Source organism: Pangasianodon hypophthalmus, chromosome 11 (assembly GCF_027358585.1).
Source record: "Pangasianodon hypophthalmus isolate fPanHyp1 chromosome 11, fPanHyp1.pri, whole genome shotgun sequence".
NCBI classification, from domain to species: domain Eukaryota; kingdom Metazoa; phylum Chordata; class Actinopteri; order Siluriformes; family Pangasiidae; genus Pangasianodon; species Pangasianodon hypophthalmus.
The window spans coordinates 14,648,124-14,668,592 of record NC_069720.1 but is presented as its reverse complement, the minus strand read 5'-3'; the positions used below and the strand labels follow the sequence as shown (position 1 = coordinate 14,668,592).

At 37.9% G+C, this 20,469-nt stretch overlaps 2 protein-coding genes across 3 annotated transcripts; one reads left to right on the top strand and one right to left on the bottom strand.

The window, feature by feature from the left end:
* Nucleotides 1-947: 947 nt before the first annotated feature.
* On the top strand, nucleotides 948-5,991 carry plekhb2 (pleckstrin homology domain containing, family B (evectins) member 2). 2 transcript variants are annotated; one of them, XM_026930377.3, is made up of 8 exons: nucleotides 948-1,081; nucleotides 1,322-1,377; nucleotides 2,076-2,228; nucleotides 2,341-2,443; nucleotides 2,694-2,733; nucleotides 2,948-3,034; nucleotides 3,277-3,355; nucleotides 3,898-5,991. In XM_026930377.3, exons 2-8 carry the CDS (start codon nucleotides 1,341-1,343, stop codon nucleotides 4,032-4,034), a joined length of 636 nt encoding a protein of 211 aa, XP_026786178.1. In that variant the 5' UTR covers nucleotides 948-1,081; nucleotides 1,322-1,340; the 3' UTR covers nucleotides 4,035-5,991. The 2 variants fall into 2 exon arrangements, with proteins under 2 accessions (XP_026786178.1, XP_026786168.1); XM_026930367.3 differs by having other exon boundaries at nucleotides 951-1,081; nucleotides 3,277-3,397.
* A 2,419-nt stretch (nucleotides 5,992-8,410) lies between these two features.
* Nucleotides 8,411-20,234, bottom strand: LOC113527219 (vacuolar protein sorting-associated protein 4B). The gene is made up of 11 exons (XM_053238088.1): nucleotides 19,967-20,234; nucleotides 18,573-18,684; nucleotides 17,759-17,903; nucleotides 17,615-17,673; nucleotides 17,306-17,425; nucleotides 13,534-13,690; nucleotides 13,163-13,309; nucleotides 12,962-13,045; nucleotides 12,086-12,305; nucleotides 11,095-11,235; nucleotides 8,411-9,870 (listed from the first exon to the last, which is right to left on the bottom strand). The coding sequence occupies exons 1-11, from the start codon at nucleotides 19,985-19,987 to the stop codon at nucleotides 9,769-9,771; spliced, it is 1,308 nt and encodes a 435-aa protein (XP_053094063.1). The 5' UTR covers nucleotides 19,988-20,234; the 3' UTR covers nucleotides 8,411-9,768.
* Nucleotides 20,235-20,469: the final 235 nt, after the last annotated feature.

The window sequence follows — 20,469 nt, the reverse complement described above, 5'->3', positions numbered from 1 at the left end:
AACAAATTTGGAAGACCTTTATCCCTCCACTGCTCAGCTGTATGCTTGAACTGGCTTGAATTTCTGGCTTCAAGCTGATGTTTAAAAATATTTAAATAAGTCCTTGCATATGTGACTGAAGTAGTCTAGACAGAAAAGGAAAAGACAGAAACACCTTAGTCCAAATTCATCCAACATTTTAGTCTAGCTGTTGTAATTTAAAACATATTAAAATATAAAATTATAAAACATGTCATTTTGTTGATTTTATGTTGTTCAGCCAGTAACCGGGAGCAGGTCAGCCTTATAAACACATCAGGAATAAACAGCTCCACCGAGTGGTGAGAGGATTGACCAGGCTGGCATTTCACTTTTTTTCATGTACTTATTTCTATATCTATTTCAGGTTCAGTATATATTCATTATCTACATTATACATGCTTCACACATCCAAATATATATTTTATCATGTCACCTCATATGATCAAACATGCCGAGGTGGGAAAAGATGTTATTACAACTTGCAAATTACCGGCAGCATAATTTAAAAGTAGAGAATGGGTAGTTTACACTGTGTGTGTGTGTGTGTGTGTGTGTTTGGGGTGATTTGACATCACTCAGCAAACAGGTTAGGAACTGGTAGTTAAGAAGACTACCCCGAGTTGACTAGTTGAAATTGCAGGTTATGGGGTGTTTTTGATGGCTTTTCCTGCTTGTAGGTGGAGAATTATAACTTTGCCTTGAACACAGCATAACTGCCCTAGCAGTGTCTCCCTGTGACGTCAGTGCGGCGCACAACCTCTAACTTCTCACCTGAATAATTAACTTACAGCACTAGACAACCCATCAGCTCCAGAATCGCTGAATCACGAATATTTCATTTCAGACATATTTAATGTGTTTCAGAATGGAGGTTTACTTTAAATACACATGTTTTTTGTTATTAACTGTAGAAAGGCAGCAGTAATCGCGTTACAGGCGGAAGTGAATTCCTGAAACCTCGCGCGCCCCCAGAATCAGCTGATGGGACGGATGATAGCGATGACGTCACTCGCGTAAACGGCAGGAGTCCATTACTAGCTCGACACTTTGACACCTAACGGTAAAGTCATTTTTATTCTCTGTTTTGGTCCTAATTACATATCCTATTAAGAAATTAACAAATATAACGATTCTTTAAAGCGAAATGTGTGTTGCTCTGAGTTGCCTTCTCGTCTGAACAAACAATCCGTTAGCTTTAGCTAGCAAAACAGGCTCGCAGGATAAGGAATGTTTTCACGGTTTAACCGTGGTATAAAATAAAGGAAATTTTTAATTCCTTGTTTGTTTGTTTGTTCTACAGATCATCCGTTTCTTCAGGAATGGCGTTTGTTAAAAGCGGATGGCTTCACCGCCAGAGTAAGTATATTTTGTCCCTGTTTACTCAAGGCGGAATCCCGTTTCTCTCTGTAATCCCTATGTAGGGGAACTGCACAGGACACGGAATGATCCATTCTGAACCCTACATAGTGCACTAGAGAGGCATTTGGGATTCAGCCTAGAGTCTAGCGTTTCCTAGGCTATTTTGTTAGACTTGTTTTTGTATAGATATCTATGTTTGTGTTAATGATTTCATGTAAATAAAATGTATTTATATATTTTGTGATGTCAGGGCGTTTTTAAAAACATTTTCTATATGTCGATGGTTATCATAAATAAACAGTTTTCTCAATTAATGAATAAAAAAAGACAGAAACTTGATAGATTGGCGGACCCTTTATTTCCTTTATTTCTTAAAATGTGTACAGTAAGTATAGTCTAGTTAAAAGCCTTAGAGCTTTATTCCTGAACTTTCCACAAACAGAACCCAATGTGTTAAGCAAGCTAATAACTATATTTTAAAAAATCATTAATAAATTTTGCTATTAATAGCTTTGATAATGCTGGGTTGTGATTTCCAGCACTGTAACTAAATTCATAAAAATCAGACCCCCTGGTCCCTGGACCCCGGACCCCATTTTGAGAACCAGTGATGTATGTCGTATGATGTATAATACGGTACTCCAGACAAATATGAGCTTTAGACTTATGCACATTTTTCCAATATTTTCATGTAGGTACCATCTTGCGTCGCTGGAAGAAAAACTGGTTTGACCTTTGGTCAGATGGCCGTCTAATTTTCTATGATGACCAGCAACGGCGTGACATGGAGGATGAGATCCACATGAGGGTGGACTGTATTAATATTCGCAATGCCAATGCATGTCGAGGTAAACCTTTAATCCTGCTAATAATTTTTGGTCTGTGGATGAATGTACTATCTGTGGATGAATAATTGCTTATGGGAGTTTTAATTATTTCACACTGTATCTGTTTCCTCAGATCTAACACCTCCGGAAGGAAAAGGCAGAGAAGCCCTTCTTCAGATTGTGTGCCGTGATGGACGTGTTATCAGCCTCTGTGCAGACAGTGCAGATGATGCCCTGTAAGTCAGCTGATCTGTGTTTATTTATACTTCTAGCTGTTAGACCAAAGCAAATAAATTATGAACACTCCTTGGTAAAGAAATAACAAAGACATTATCTGTTACTCACCTGTTTTACATTGTCAGTCCTTATGCTTGTGTTTTAAGACTGAAAACATGTGCTTTTTAGTCTTTATAACCCAAAGACAAATCATGTAGTGTGTGCAGTGTGAATAACATTAATGTTTACTCTTTGCTCTCTTTCGTTCAGGGCCTGGACCGTGGCCCTTCAGGATGCCAGAATCAACACAGTGAGTCATTGCTTACTTAAAGAAGAACATTATGGGTGGAGTAGTTAACTCTTTTTGCGCCGGTCAAAACAGACAGCTCTGTTATGTTGTAGATATAAAATGTAAATGGCAATCTTTGTTATTTCCAGTCATAAATGTGCCATATTTTCCATATCTTCCATTTTCCTCTGTCTTCGTTAGCTTGTGAAATCTTGTGGTGTTACTTCTTTTGCAGGTGGTGGCACCCCCTCAGTTTGGTTTTACCCAGGAAGTTATTGCCTCCGCTCCTCCTTCTTATGCGGAATTAAACCCCACTCCTCAGGTAGGAGCCAAGTTTACGTCCCCATCCAATTATTTGTGTGTAATATTAGTAGGAAAATTACTGTAATTCCAGCAGTAATTCAGTCATTTCAGGCTGTTGTGAGTGTTTGACTCAGCGAATAAGATTCTGTGCTAGTAACTGGAAAGCTGTGAGCTCATATTCTCTGAAACCTTAGCTGTGTGCTTGTATTGTGTTCTGTCTCACCCTGGACAAACGTGCCTGATCAAAAACTCTTTTGCCAGGTATACTACCCAGACCAATATGGCGGCTATGTCCCTTATCCTCCTCCTCCCTATGCCCCTAATGCTGTGTACTCTGCAGGTGGGCACCAGTATGCATTTGCCTCCCCCTATCACCACCAAGGTAGATCAGCTGCTGTCACTGAATGTTATATATACTTGTACATTTATTATTTAATTTGTTTAATTTAGTTTATCAGCTGTGTGGGTAAAGTGCAGTGTTGACTTAACAGTAAGTTCACTGTTCAGATTATGCCACTGACAAGAATTATTATTTTTTGAGCACTGTCTGTAGTTTTTACATCTACAAGATTGGTGTCCCTTTTTATATACATATATATATATATATATATATATATATATATATATATATATATATACATATATATATATATATATGCTCACATGCCAGTTTATTAGGTACACCCAACTTGTAGCTATCTACCATATAGGTCACAGTTAATATTCAGTTACAGAATGCACCCTGTTTGCTTCTATGTACAATTTGTCAGCATCCATGTACATTTGTCAACCGGATGTTACATGAGTTGTGCAGAGTTCACCTATATAAAATGGTCAATGAATGTAAACAGCTGTTTTTTTTTTTCTACTCATGTCCCTCAGGAGCGTACCCTGCACATGAAGTCAACCATGTGATCATTGAGGAGCGTCGGCGTGATGATGCAGGGGGTATCGCTCTCGGCATGCTCACCGGTGCTGCAACAGGATTGGCTATCGGTTCCCTATTTTCTGTATTTTAATATGCATCATTCTGTCCCTCTGAGTCCCAACGTGAGATGGACTAGTCTTGTGCTACTGCTCTTATCTTTGCTGCAACCCCATGATGTATGTAATACTTAGATCTAATAGATGTTAACTGCCTAACAGATCACAAGCGCTTCCACACAGCTAATTAGTCTATATGAACCAAAGCCTCATGGTAGCATTTATAGCTTGGTCTGAGAGAGTTTGTTTCACATGTACTTTGTGAAATGAAATGAAGTGGTTGAACTGAGACAGTATTGAACGGGTGTCAGGGTGGTTGCACATGAAAATTGGGTCACCTGCTTAGATCGCATTTGTAGGCTAAATGTGGTAAAATGAAGTATGACCGGTGATTCCTTTTCATTATGGTATCTTAAAATGATTGGCATTGTATTAATTTTTCTTTCGCTGAGTCCATGGGATGTTTTCTAAGCAGACCTTAGTAGCTGATCAAACAGGACAAACATGAGGTAACATTTGCTTGAAACTTAAGACTAACAGTAGGTTTGCTGTGCATAAACATTTGATGATTCCTGAACTTAACAAGTTGTCAGTTGGTGGAAATCTGTAATACGAATAGTGCAATAATTAATGCATTTTGGAAAGATTCTGATCTTGATTTCATCACAGGTCAATGATGGCCTTATTTGGGACATGCACATACTTCCATTGTGGCCTTACATGGAGACCTAAAAATCCAAGAAGCAGACCAGATGCTATAAATAATCAAATATGTTGAGATTGAGATTGGACATGACCCAGTATATTGTGTTGAACTAGGTTGCTGGAAAAATGCAAATCTATATGTTGAGTCATCTGTTACTGCAAACATTAACTCATTAACTCACTGTTTATCACTTAAGCATTTGCCTTACTCCAAATCAAGTGATTACATAGCTGCATTTAAGATGCATATTATTTTCCTTTCTGCGCCAAAAGATCGAACTTATGAACACTGCCACCACAGTCAGAAAATACAGCCACCGACGACCCACACCAGAGCTCAGATTTAGGTATGAATATCTGCTCTGTTTGAGCTAATTCCATAGCAACAATGATGTGTAATGTATATTAGAATATCAGAGAAGCACTCCAGGTTTGCATTGGTGTGAGAGCTTGTTCTCCTTCTGGCTCTGGCTTTACTCCTACCGTGTGTCCATCACTGAACCCTCATTTACTCTACACTTCTAAAGTGTTCATTCTGAAGAACTTGAAAAGCCGCTATAATAATAGTAGAATTTATGATACTTGTTCCTCTTTTGGAAAATAATTTTTTAAAAAGCTTCTCTCCAGTTTGTGTTATTTATTTGGTTTGGGTTTGTGGAAAATGTCTTAATGCCTTGTTATGGTATTTCTGTTTCTACTTTATATGCTTTTTTGTTGTTTTCTGAAGAAGTAAAATGAAGCAGCACATTTTAACCCATTAACACAAAATGAGTGAATGAATGCTCTCTGAGTAACATCCAAGGGAATCTGACCTCCCACAGTAATGTAAGGAGAAACACATGATGTACACAGGGCATTGGATTTTCACCTTTTCTTCTGGTCAGTTTTTCATTAGATATACTGTAACATTAATTATGGTCTATGTTAGACCATATTAGTTACTAAATACATTTACTCCCTGTTTACTTGAGCATTGCACATTGTGTTTACATGAGCAACAGTGTGTTAAATTGGGTTTAAACTGAGGTAATTAGTATGTTTAATAAAATTCCCTTCAACAATTTATCACATTTTGAGTGTTACAGATATTGGTATTTGTGAACCAATAACCAAAATATGTAAATCTACTAAATACCTTCTGAAGATACTCTGTTTTAAGTTGTATTTAACTTGTACTCTCTTACTCTTGGTCCAGTTTACTTGCACATACACTATTTGTTGCTGAACCAGTTTGCATTTCCATGTTATACTATTGTGAAATTAATTAAAGTAAGTGACTAAACTGAATTGCAGTGTACATGTTCTCTATGAACCAATGTTCTTCCAACAACATCATTTTTTAAAATATTACATTTCTGAAATGTCCTAGACCTATTCCAGATTCAAGGGCCTGTATTGTGGAAAAAGCAGAAGGGAAGAACAAAGCATTTTTCATCATTAAAAGATATAGGCATGAGTTTCAGAATGGAAATTACAAATAATTTCAAATAGATTAGTTGGCAAAAAATCACTACAATCAGTAAAATCTCTTTGTTAAAAAGATGTTCAATAAAAGCACAATCTGTATGATGAGTATTACTAACACTGCACACAACTGTTCTGGGTAAATTATCTTGATTTTGTCTAAACCTTGTATCTGGAACTGAAAAATCTGGATTTTCATGAATCCTGGCATACATTATGTTTGAAATACCTTGAAATTTGAAATACCTCTTTGAGGAACTGAACCTGTGTGTGAACCGGATGTACAACAAATTGTCCCATGTGTGAATATGCAAATGGAGTAATACTGCACTAAATAGCTTGCCAATTTATGAATTGTATCAATACTGTTCATAAACACTATTTAGTGAGCATTGCATGTGGTTTGGGACAATGCCTTAAATTTTCTCTGTGTATTAACTTGCCACTCACAACAGTTGCATTATGGAATATTCTTTCACAAACACTTTTCAATGAGACAAGGCTCCCTGTACCATAAGCCCCCAAATCTTACTTGCAGCAGCTTTATGGTTAAAATCAAAAATTAAAATTAAAATAGGAAACATGTAGTTTTGGTCTTCAACATAAACTCAAATACAGATTACACAAATCAGTATTAGCTGAAGAACAATGATAATAAAAATCATATTTCATGGTTTGACAGTTGCTGTCACAAGAAAGCTCATGTCTCTTGAATGTCATATGATGAGTGAATTTCTTCTCACACTGGGAGTAGTCATATGAATTCTCTCTAGTGTGAATGTGCTGGTGTTGTTGAAGCAAACACCAGTAAGCAAAACTCTTTCCACAGTAGGAGCGCTGATGCAGTGTCTCTCCTGTGTGAATGCATTGGTGTATTTGAAGCAAACTCTTCTAAGCAAAACTTTGCACACACTGGGAGCAGTGATACAGCTTCTCTCGTGTGTGAACACACTGGTGAAGGTTGAGATGACTTTTTCGATTAAAACTTTTCCCACACTGGGGGCATTTACGTATATGAGCCTGTGTGGATGTGTTGATGTCTTTGGAGCCAACACTGGAAAGTAAAACTCAGCCCACACTCGGTACAGTGATACAGCTTGTCTCTGGTGTGAACACACTGGAAATTACCTTTTGTATTAAAACTCTTCCTACACTGGGGGCAGTAATACAGCTTATCTCCTAGGTGAATATGTTGGTGAATGTAGAGAGAACTCTAGTGATTAAAATTCATCACACACTGGGAACAGTGATATGGCTTCTCTCCTGTGTGAATACACTGGTGTCTGTGGAGACTACTGTTTGTATTAAAACTTTTCCCATACTGGGAGCAGTGATTATGGATTCTCTCCTGTGTGAATACACCTCTTGTATTAAAACTCCTCCCACACTGAGTACAATAACACGGCGTCACTCATGCTTTATATCGTGTGATTTCAGCAGTCTCACAAATTCCTCCCAATCGGATGTCCTGATATTTGAGATATACTGGACACATTTAGCAGGAGAAGACTTGCAACTGAGCCTCATTCATTCCTAAGCAGAAAAAGAAAAGAAAATAGAAACAATGTGAAATGCATTGAGATATTCCCTGAGACCAGTGTGTAGTGGCATAGCCAGTAATACAGATACCCTTCACATGTGGAGGATGTTCTCTAGTAATTTCTTTTAAAGCAAATCAGGGTATACACTGAATTTGACCCAAAGAAACAGAAGGATGTGTAACCACATTTCTATTTAATTCGATTTCAGTAGACATTTCTGGGTATCATTCTGTAGTTTTGGGATAGTTATGAAGAAAAGTCTGATTATGCTAATTATGCAAATAGCTATAAGACTAATTTCAATATGTACACATTAAAAAGAAACAGGCGCTTTAAATAGAGCTGATTTGGATGTGCATGTTAAGATGAATGTACATTATAAATTGCAGTATGTGTTAATGTGCAGTCATTTGTAGTGCAAATCAGCTGTTACAGTGCAATGAAATGAAGAGTTGTGTGCTTGCAGCTGATTAAGTGCAGTTATCGTTTTAAGTACAAACGAGTGGTTAAAGAAGTTAGTGGAGTTAATGGTGGATGTTAATGGGAAATGTCTGATTGACCTGTCAGTCAGACACAGGAGTGTGAGTGGTGGAGGGTAGGTCGAGCATGAGTGTAAAGTTGTGCTGAAAATTTTAGTATGCAATGCTTGCATGGAATGACTGCACAGAAAAAAAAAAAAAAAACACATGGGGCCATGCGAGTCCATAAGCCGATACACTGTTTTGGTATTGCACGCATAATTAAGCATACAAATATCAGTAACAGCCATTAAGTCACAGTAATTTCGTAAGCATTATGAAAGCTGCAGTCATTAATGTAAGATAACTGGGCATAAATATAAACTCATACACTTTTTGTCAAATTATTGGGAATACCTACCATGTAGCTACACCCATTGACCGTTTAAATGTAAACATATGAGATACAGGTCGCTTTGTGCACACTAAGTGAAGTGAAGTGAAGTGACTTGTGGCCAAGTATGGTGACCCATACTCGGAATTTGTGCTCTGCATTTAACCCATCCAAGTGCACACACACAGTAGTGAACACACACACCGTGAACACACACCCGGAGGGCTGCGGCGCCCGGAGGGCTGCGGCGCCCGGGGAGCAGTTGGGGGTACGGTGCCTTGCTCAAGGGTCTCACCTCAGTCATGGTATTGAGGGTGGGAGAGAGCGCTGGTCATTCACTCCCCCCACCTACAATCCCTGCCGGACCCGAGACTCGAACCCACAACCTTCAGGTTTACCTTCAGGTTCACCTTCGGGTTGCAAGTCCGACTCTCTATCCATTAGGCCACGACCGCCCCCAGATGTGTACCTTGCCAAATGTACTCATGTGGTCATAAACAAAAGCAAGCAAAAAGAAAAATGACATCTAACATAACTGTATTTTATAGGTACTGTTCACATATTTGTCTATTGGATGGCAGGTTATGGTGATCCATTTTGTCTAAAGTTGGCCTATTGTCTCCCTCACTGCTGCTCTGTACAGCACTCTACAAACAACAGTCTACAGTCAGGAGTGAAACGGGAGTGAGGAGGTGAACCCCAGACACACGCATACAGACCGACACAGACAGAGCTCACCTTAAATCAATGTGCTATTTTGGAAGTCATGTCTCATGTCACTAAAATAAACCCACAAACTTCTTCAAACTTTTACATTTATATCATTTATCATTTCAACCTGACAAAAATCTCAATTTTTTTTTTTCTCTAAATCTCTAAATAAAAAATTTTCAAACTAGGACATTATCATTAATTACCATCTCCTGGCCAAGCCTATTTACAATACTTATTCAAGTGCCAACTTACAGCTTAATATTCCCGCCAGTATAACTTCCACATACAATAAATACATGATCTCAGTTCCCGGTTCACACCATATTAGGTAGATAGGCAGTTCAACAAGCTACATTATGTAGCTTATATTCCACAAACAGTGGCCATTATTACAAAAGTATTTATAATAAACTCTCAGTAGAAAGATAAAATGGAATGTAAAAAGCATAAAACAAAGGTCCTTGTTTTTTTGTGTTTTATGGTTGCTGTGTAATTAGCCTTCTTGGCCGAAGTCCTCAGTAAACTTCATCAGCTTCTTCAGGTCTTCCTCATTCACAGTGGGCTTGGTTTTTTCCAGTGACCTGAGCATGTCCTCCTGGAGATCACAGACACCCACAAAGACACATTACACAAATGACTGCAGTAATGAGCACTGCTTAAATTTTTGAAGTAATTTTAATGGCTAAAATGGAAAATAACAATGTTGATGCTGTGTTTTTTAATGGAAATTTCTTCCAGCATTATTTATAGCCACTTCTGACCCAGTGAGTAGTTAGGATGTGCTTAGCTCAGTGCAATACTTCAAAAAAGCTGAATGAGTTTGGAAGTTGTGTGTACAAGTGTGTACATCATGATGGCATGATGATGATACATGGCATGATAACATATAGCATGATATACGGCATGTTACATCTCGATACATCATGATGGCATACCATTTTAAGGAAATCTGAAAAACATATACCATTAACTTTATGCTTTACTGGGTGAAAATAAAGTCAAAATAAAAACAAAATAAAACATTTCCAGATGTTGTGTATCTATTACAATTTAAGAGCTTAAAACATGGTAGCCTACTTTTTTAAGACTATACTAGCCAAAAATGTGAGAAAATTCTACTACTATTTTGTTGTCACAATATACGTAAAAGCTAAGTATGATCCCCTTAATAAGTTAATTTAAAATAATTTAACACTTTATCTTAACCAAATCATTTAATACAAGGGTTCCTAAAGGGGCGCAACATCATGTTAAGTCACTGTAATTACAAATAGGGTTGATTTACAGCTGATCCTGTTCCATGTATCATACATCAATATCATGGATCAATTCCATATAATTTATAATTCCATGTAAATCAACATTCAACCACTCATTCGTGAGATAGAGCGCTAACGAGAATCTCAGACGGTTGCACAGCTGGATGGAGCAGCAGACTGACAGACAAGCTGAAAATATAATGCCTTCACCACTTAGTAGCAGAGGTTTAAAAATTAAGTGTCTTAAGTTTAACTATCTCTCGCTCCTATACTTTGACTGTCATTGCTCCTAGTAGTTGTTTTCATATTGCTTCTCATTCGTATGAAGTTAAACTCTGGTCAACTTTATCACCTTATTCAGTACACCAACTTCCTGCCACATCATGGTGTTGTAAATCAGTTGTATTCACAAATTCAGATCCCAGATATGGGAAATATAAACTAGAGCTATAAATTAATATAAGCTCATGTACTGATGCTCAGGTTTGTATTGAGATATAGTATATTTAATAGTTGAACATAATATTTTTATATCATAATGTTTTGCATTTTATCCTCACCATGCTGACGATGGGCTCCAGGAGTTTATCAGCTTCCACATCTACCCACGTCATCTTTATCGCGTTTGGGTCACTTGGAGAGCAAGGGGTCAATAAGTCATCCGCTATTACATCCTGGTTGTTCCAAGTTTTTCCACGGACCTGTACATAAAAAAGAAAGTATTACAGAAATCTACAAGTAGATGAATTTAGAAATTTGCACACACATCTAGTCATATGTCATCTCAGATTTCATGAAACTGAAGCAAACTCAGATCACGCCCCAAATTCAGGCACAAAAGCAGTCCGACTACATAGTGACAGGCTGCAAATCATGAAGGAAGCAGCTAATCAGGGAGAGAAATGGGAGTCAGAGTGAGAGTCAATATAACAATATAAGGGGAAAAGAGATTCAGGAGTGATCATTTTTTCTCTGGAGAGCTCATGTTAACCAGCTAGTGACTGAGGTATTTGTGTGTTTCTCTGTATTGAGTGTCTGCTCAGCCTCTACTGCGCTGCATTTTTGTACTATCACTACACTACACTACAGCACTACATGATTCATATTATCCCTTTTTGATAAGCTGGAAAACAAAATACTCAAATTGAAAAACACAGATCGGGTAATAGAAATACACACATCAGGAGCTACTAGGGATGATGGTTTCACTCTCTGCACTTTATTTTAGATCTATCGTGTGTCCAATACAGATAGACACTAGCCTACCCAGCGGTGCACTGTTAGATTGCTAGCCCCTTGCTAGTGATCTCTACTTTGATGTGCACAATAAAGATTTCTTATTCTCATAATGCTTCTCTAGGAGGAAAACATAAGCATAATCTGGGGAAACTGGGCTCTGAACAATTAGCATGTTGATAACTTGTTTAATAATCCAATTTCTAACCATTAATGCATTTGGTTTAAAAAAAAAAAATCACACTGATCAGGCTCTAATATTCAGAAACACAACTTCAGTCTTCTCTGAACTTCATCAGGCATGTCCTCGCCCACCTTTTTGAAGTGAGTGGCCGACTGTACTTTGCGGATGGGCTGCATGAGAGCGTCCCTGACAATGATGCTGATGTCGGCGCCTGAATAGTGCTCGGTCTTCTGTCCTAGCGTGATGAAGTCATTATCGGTGAGGCTGTTGGGGGTTGTACCGAGGTTGAGCTTGAACATGAGCGATCGTGCATGCTGCTCAGGAAGTGGGATGTAAATACGCTTCTCAAACCTGAGCCATACAAACACAGTAGAGATGCACAAAGTCTGACAGTAGAATCAGTGTAGACATGCATTATTTCAGGTACAATACATCCACATGCAGTGACCTTATATCATCTAGTCTCACTCTTGCTTCAGTGGATAATCTCACCTGGGTTCTGTAGATTTATACGTAAGAACTGCGACTGTAGTCATAAAGATTGTCCTGTTTTCAAGTCTTATTCACAATCTGGTCACGCTGATCATCCTTTCAATACACTTAGTACTGTCTGCCTTTACTATTCTACACCTGTATACTGTAATGATTTATAATCCCACTGTCTGGTGTCACCCAGAAGAGGATGAGTCTGGTTCCTTTGAATGGTTTCTTCCTCATTTCATCTCAGACAGTTCCTTTCTTTCCACTGTCACCTCTAACTTGTTCATTAGGGATCTAAATCTGCATCTGGATTTCTATTAAGCCATCTATAGACAAATTACAAGTGCTATACAAATAAGTTTGTTACTGGTCAAGTAGCAGTTCTTGAAATGTGATGTCAGAACTGATATAACAATTATAAAATCCTTAATAAGATCAAGCTTTCTGATAAAACTGGAATATGGAAATGGAAAGGTCAAAGCCATAAATGAATACATATGTTTAAATACTGTATACTGATCCCTTGCCTTCTTCTGATGGCAGAATCTAAAGTCCAAGGTATATTGGTTGCTCCAAGCACCAGAATTCCCTCATTATCATTTCCAACACCTACAGTTACAGCAAAATAAATAAATAAATACATAAATAAATAAATAAATAAATAAGATTAGCCATACAATATTCTCAATCACTGAACACCAGCCCTCTCTCCACCCCTCAACTCCCCTTGCATCTGGACCAGGAACTCCGTCTTTATTCGGCGAGCTGCTTCACTCTCGTTATCACTCCTGGAGCCACACAGAGAGTCGATCTCGTCGATGAAGATGATGGAGGGTTTGTTTTGCCGAGCCAAGCTAAACAGGTTCTTCACCAATCTGGAGGAGGAAGAAGCAGAGATTATTAGGAGCTATGTTCTATGTACATACTGTATGTACCACCACAGCTGGATTTCTACTGTTTCCTCATAAGGCAGCCTGTTTATTCCTAACCGTGAGGCTCATACATAGTGGAAAAACACTGCACATAATATTTAGGTTGCAGTGTCTGCCATTACCATGCTACTCAAATGCGCTTAATCAAGTGCAGAACCAGGACTTACTTCTCACTCTCTCCCAGCCATTTAGACACCAGATCAGAGGAGGAGATGGAGAAGAAGGTTGAGTTGTTGGCCTCAGTGGCCACTGCTTTAGCCAGGTATGATTTCCCTGTACCTGGAGGGCCAAAAAGCAAGATCCCTCTCCATGGAGTTCTCTTTCCTGGGAGTGAGAGATTCCACGGTTGCAATGTCAGCACAAAACATAAAGGAGTACAAATAAACACAGGGGTTTTGAGGCATGAGTAAATGTGCAAACTAAACAGAGGCTCAAACACTATTAAAATAAGTAAATAAGTCTTGTTTTTTTCCCTGATTACTGATAAATTACCTCAAAGTTTATGCGTTAAATTGTTATTGTTTCATATAACAGGACTGCTATTTACCATTACTATTGTTCATTTTTATAGAAGTTTTATTAATATTTACATCACTGCTGTCACTTGATCAGATGCTTTGGCAGGAAAACAGTTAAGAAGGCACAATGTTGGTTATTATACCACAGCACAGTTAAAGTCTCGATTCTGATTGGTCAGATGGTGTTGTTTAATTTTATATAACACTAACTTATCATTTCTGTACTAACAGGGAGGTATATAGTAGATGCTCCACATAAACAGATTAAAATAAGTGTGTAATCAGTGATATGGTGAAATTCTCTGTAAAGACACATTTATTAAACCACTAAGCCATGAGAAGGTGTGTGTTACAGTGATTTTATGATGGATAAGGGTGTTCTTAGGCATAACACAAAGCAGACTACCTAAAACTCCCTTAGCCATGATAACATAACTGTAAAGCATGCCCTCACATGGCTTACTGCTTTTATAAAACATCCAAAAGCCATAAGTGTATCTGTTTTATCGGTTTAAAACCTGGTGCAAAATTATTGTGATGTGGTCAGAGTGTGCATATATTAAGGATCTTACAATGGCTTTGAACACAGCTGAGCAAATCAGAGTTTAGAATCAAAACTGTTTGTTTTAGAATTTGAATTTATGGAAGGAGTCAGTGTTTTGTAACAGTCAGAGCTAAAGTTGTAACCTTACTGCTTTGCAGTATAGGTTTTTTGACATGGGAACGTCTTCAGGACAATTATTTTGATCAGTAGAGATTAACATGTCTTACGGACGATGTGAAAGACTATAGTTAAACATATATAATAACTCCACCACTGTATGCAACCAGACAGTTAAAAGCCACAAATGGGGTGATGCCCCAGAGCATCTCTCATTTTTAATATCTCTCAAGAATTTGGTGAATCTCTCATGAGTTTATTTAACTTCACATCTCAAGTGAAATTTAAAATGACCATGAGGTGACTCACTGATTAAAGACTTGTGCTAATAACCACACAATTAAAAGTTCAAATCCCAGCACTGCCAGAGATCCACTGTGCGTCCCTTCAGCAAAGCTCTTTAGCTTCAACTGCTCTTATTCACGCCTGGATTGGATTCTCACTCACTTGAAGTCATTCTGGATTATAGCAAAGGTTCTTCCAGGTCAATACATGTATAGCACTGCTCATAAGTTTATGTACCCCTGGCAGAATTTGTATGTTTTTAAAAAAATATGAGTGATAATACAAAACACATTCTTTTATATTAGTAATAATGCTCAAATTAAACTATTTATCATCAAATAAATTTCTATGTATTATATATACATACACTCCCTGGACACTTTATTAGTAATACTATACTAATACTAGATAGGGCCTCCTTTGCTCTCAAACGACATCAATTGTCCATGGCATGGATTCCACAAGATGTTAGAAACATTCCTTTGAGATTCTGGTCCATGCTGACATGATTGTATCATGCAATTCCTGCAGATTTTCCAGGTGCACTTTCATGCTGTTAATCTCCCGTTCTACTACATCCCAAAGGTGCTCTGTTGGATTCAGATCCGGTGACTGGGTAGGCCACTGAAGAACACTGAGCTCATTGTCATGTTCATGAAACCAGTTTTAAACGACTTTTGTTTTGTGACATGGTGCATTATCATGCTGGAAGAAGCCATTAGAAGATGGAAAAATTGTAGCCATGCACATGGTCAGCAACAATGCAACAACAGCAATGATTAAAGTGTGCCACGAAAACATTCCCCACACCCTTACACGACCTCCACCAGCATGGACTGTTGACACAAGGCAGGTTTGGTCCATGGATTCATGCTGTTTGCGCCAAATTCTGACCCTACCATCTGTGAGCCTCAGCTTTCTTTTCTTGGCTGAAAGAAGTGGAATCCGACATGCTCTTCTGCTGTCAGCTCGAACCAGTCTGGCCATTCTGCATTGACCTGTCTCATCAACAAGGCATTTCCGTCCACAGAACTGCCACTTACTGGATGTTTTTTATTTATTGCACCATTCTGAGTAAACTCTAGAGACTGCTTTGTGTGAAAATCCCAGGAGATCAGCAGTTACAGAAATATTCAAACCAGCCAGTCTGGCACCAACAATCATGCCATGACGAAATCACTGAGATCACATTTTTTCCCCATTCTGATGGTTGATGCTGAAGCTGCTGGCCCGTATCTGCATGATTTTATGCGTTGCACTGCTGCCACACGATTGGCTGGCTAGATAACTGCAGCCATGAATGGGTAGCTGTAGAGGTGTTCCTAATAACGTGTTAGGTAAGTGTACATACTATATGTCAACTTGTGCTTTGGGTCGTTGTCATGTTGGAAAGTCCATGTGCACCCCAGACACAGCTTCTGGGTTTATGCATACCAATTTTCATCCAGGATTTTCTGATAATGTGATGCATTCATCTTACCATTAATTCTGAACAGATTTCTTGTATCATTGTAGCTCACACACCTCCCGGAACAGCAGAGATCCACCTATATGCTTCATGGTATTTCTCATCATAGGCCTTGTTGACTCCTCTCCAAACATAGCGTTTATGGTTGTGAACATACAGCTCAATTTGTCTCATCACTCTAAATTACTTTATTCCAGAGTTCTTGAGGTTCCTCTAGTTGCTGTTTGACATATTGCAAGCGGGCTGTTTTATGATGGTGGTGTAGTTTTTCTGGCAACTCTACTACAAAGCACATTTTTGTTCAAGCATCTCTTCGTGGACAGTCAGAAACAGTCACCCACTTTGTTTCAGAAAAGCCTGTATTTGAGTAGAAGTTGCTTAAAGGTTTTCTTGGTAGTTGTGTCAGAAATCTTTCTTGGCCTACCTGATCTTGGCTTAGTATCCACAGAACAACTGGTTTTCCACTTCTTTATCAGAGTTTGAAGTGTTGATTTTTAAATCTTTGGATATCTTTTTATAACTTTTCCCTAATTTATAGTGTTGAATTCCTTTTTTTTTCTTGCAGATCATTTGACAGTTATTTTGCTTTCCCCATATTTTACTATCCAGCAAATTCAGTGCAGACATAGACTGAATGCACAAGGTTTCCTTAATAACTAAAAACACACTGACGATTCATGCACATACAGTGATTACAATCAAACAAGTCATAGGTGCAGATTCTTAACCTTTACAGCAATATCAACATATTTGAGTATTAATAGGCCCCAAATATAAGGGTATGCAAATGTTTGACGAGGGTTATATGTTACTAGGTTAGTTATTAGTTACTATTATTATTAAAATAATACATGGAATTTTCCGTTGTGATAAATAGCTTTATCTGAGCACTATGACTAAATAAAATAAATGTGTTTTGTATGCTCTTTCATATTTTCTTAAAAAAAAAAAAAAGGAGCACAATCATACAAATTCTTACAGAATCTTACTATGTGGTTTTTTTGTACCTGTGAAAAGGTGAGGAAATTTAATGGGTAGAATGACTGCCTCTTTCAGCGCCTCCTTGGCTCCTTCTAAGCCAGCAACATCACTCCACTTAATGTTTGGCTTCTCCATGACAATGGCACCTGCAAAACGTAACAATGCCTAATATCTACAGACACAGCACGTTCTTTATTAATGTAACACTGTGACATTTCATAATAAAATTGACCAACATTACAAAATCAGCAATTTGTGTTTGTTTAAAGTCTCTGGCTGAAAAAAAAATAGCCACGACAAGATGTTAAAAGCATCTCAGAAGCAGTCTCACACACCTTGAAGCTGATTCTGCAATTTCTTCTTCTCTGAATTATCACCATCATCACTGTCATTCCTGTCAAAAGACATTTTGGTTAATAAAGAGCCTACTGATCTTACTGGCAGTGAATTCATCAGCTGTTTTGTGCAGAAAAACTGACCCTTTGTCATTGGACACTTTGACAGGCTTGGCAGGTGGCTGCTTTTCTGCCTTTTTCAGATATTCCTTCAGCTGCTCAGCTCTGTCCAGATACTCTGTACACTTCGCCCTGATGCTTTGCTTGGCCTTTTCACCCTGAGCATCGTCTGCAAGACAGAGCACAGTCTAATGCAGCAATCTATCTCAAATGTAACATTCCACAGATGACAGATAAAGGACTCCATTCAAATAAAGAATCAGTTTGTAATCTAGGACCTGGTTTACACCTGGCAGTTTCCTGTTTCTTGTACCTGGGTTGCATCCTGATAAGATTTTAACCACATGCATTTTCATTTGTGAAGAGATTTGATCGCTGTCTCACACAGAATATGCAAATCAGCTTATAACTAACCCTTGACAACTAACGTTATGTTTCCAGTTGTTTTATGCAAAAAAATAAATAAATAAATAAAAAAAATCACCTAATATAATTCTCTCAAAAATGCAAACTTTGGTAGTCATGAATCATGTGGGTTTGGATATAATGTATTAAGAGACATCAGTTGTGACCTGGAGCCACAGACGCATATAGACTTGTATAAAACCTATACACCTTAACGAGATTCTGTAATTGGAGATAAATCAGGTTGAGTAGGTAAAAAATTAGATAGTACACTACATACACTAGTCTGTGTTCCACTTGAGAAATACATATGATGGGGATGCAGCTATTTGTATTAGAAAATTAAAGTGACCTGAGTTTAGACATCAAGTACTTCAGGTAAATACAGTCAAGCTGATGTTAATAAGCTTAATTTACACAGAGTTTCACTTACACTTCACCACGTGTAGAAAGTATTGAATAGAATGCTCATAGAGGCGCAAAGCTTCCTTGTAGTTTTTGGCCTTGTCCTCCTCTGAAGCCTTGGTGGCCAAGTCAATGGCTTTCTATAGCAAAAAAAAAAAAAAGGAAGAACTTCAGTTCTTTTTCAGGAAGTTCATGCTTAGTATTGATTTAACTATAGTCAGTGAAGAAAAATATAGAGCAAAAATCAAGTGTCATACCACCACCATGAAGCGTTTTCTGACCTAGCTAAGTAACATTAAACACAAGTTTATACAAATGCGATAACATAAATAACATTATTTGACTGTGATAGAATTACACAACAAAAGTAGCACGATGGATGCAAAGGGTAGATTTAAATCATTAGGCTCACTTTTATTTCTTCTTTACCTCTATCAGTTTCTCGCTTGCTCATTTTCTAGTGGCAGTTGCACCTTGTTCCTTCCTTCTAACTTAGCTACGGGGTCTGACTAGAAAATGTGCTTTTTTGCCACTGTACCATCACAAAAAAGTAATCAGTAATCCATAATAATTATTTCAGGGTCTTCTCAGGGTGTTGTCAGTCGCACTGGCCCCGCCCCAGATCCACCACAGGCCCCGCCCCAGATCCACCACAAGCCCCGCCCCAAACCCACAACAGGTCCCGCCCTAAACCCACCCCTGGTTCCGCCCCAAACCCGTCCACTGGCGTAACAATTTAACAATTTGGATCGATGAATAAATTTAAAATGCCAAGACTGAAATGAATATAGGTAACAACCCAAACTCGATTACTATAGATTATAAAGAGATTATTATGGATTATAAATTTATTATACAATCAACTGGAATCGTTGCAGATTCAGTGGTATCGTCAAACATCCAACTGTTGCCTTATGAAACGAAATCGTATCGTATCAGATTCAGTGGTCAAATATCAAATCATTGCCTTATCAAAGATTGCCTAATCTTACAGCAGACAAAGTGTGTAACTGCAGGGCCTTTTCTGGTTGTGAAAAGAAAAACAACTGCAACAGGACTGGTTTGACTAGTCCGGATCCATGTCGCATACCAGAAGACATAAAAATAACTCAGGCTGGAGTTTGTTCATCTAAAATGTTTGGGTATCTCATGAAATATGCTGTAGCTGTTACTACATAGCTAACTCGCATGTTAAGGTCATCATTCAAATATGAACAATGAGACTGATTTTTTTTTTTTTATATATATATTATGGTGATTTTTTTTTTTAAAACACAAACAAACTTTCTGCTAATTTAACTTGAAATGCAATTCCACCGAAAACCTAAGTAGTTCATTATATGTTTAATGAATCGAAATGTCTTTCACACTGATTTTATTAGTAGTACACACTGTACCTAATGTTATCGTGAAGAGACTTACCTGTAAATTACTATTAGCCATCGCAGTCGTGATGTTACAGCTGAACTTCACTCTCTTCAAATACTGAAAACACGGTCTGGAGATATTATAGGTTTCCCTGCTGGCTACTACATTGTTCCACACACACTAAATACACTGCCGAAATATTTAAGTTCAGCGTTTTAAAATCTTTAGCGTCCTCTCTCAGTGAAATATTTCCCCCAAATCTGTGCAGTTTCTCTACTTCCGCATTGAATGTTTCTTCATGACGCCACACACGCCGAGCCAATAGGAGTTAAGCACCTAATCTGACGTCTTAATCAGCAATGGCTCCTTTATACAAAAACATTGTTTTAAGTCAAACATAATGCAGTACGGGTTTTTCACCTGGGGACTCCTTTGGCTGTAATTAAAATAATAATAATAATAATAATAATAATAATAATAATAATAATAATAAAAAACTTCAGGTACACATTTATAAACATTATCCAACCAGTCAGATATTAGGCTTTTTATTTAAA

Bases quoted from the DNA above. Each gene is read 5' to 3' on its own strand.
- plekhb2 (XM_026930367.3), top strand. From the start codon at position 1,341: ATGGCGTTTGTTAAAAGCGGATGGCTTCACCGCCAGA. The intron at 2,229-2,340 runs GTAAACCTTTAA...CTGTTTCCTCAG, and splicing joins CAATGCCAATGCATGTCGAG to ATCTAACACCTCCGGAAGGA. The intron at 3,398-3,897 runs GTAGATCAGCTG...CATGTCCCTCAG, and splicing joins CTCCCCCTATCACCACCAAG to GAGCGTACCCTGCACATGAA.
- LOC113527219 (XM_053238088.1), bottom strand. From the start codon at position 19,987: ATGGCTAATAGTAATTTACAG. The intron at 18,685-19,966 runs GTAAGTCTCTTC...TTTTTGCTATAG, and splicing joins TGGCTAATAGTAATTTACAG to AAAGCCATTGACTTGGCCAC. The intron at 13,046-13,162 runs AGGGGAGTTGAG...TGCTGTAACTGT, and splicing joins GAGTTCCTGGTCCAGATGCA to AGGTGTTGGAAATGATAATG.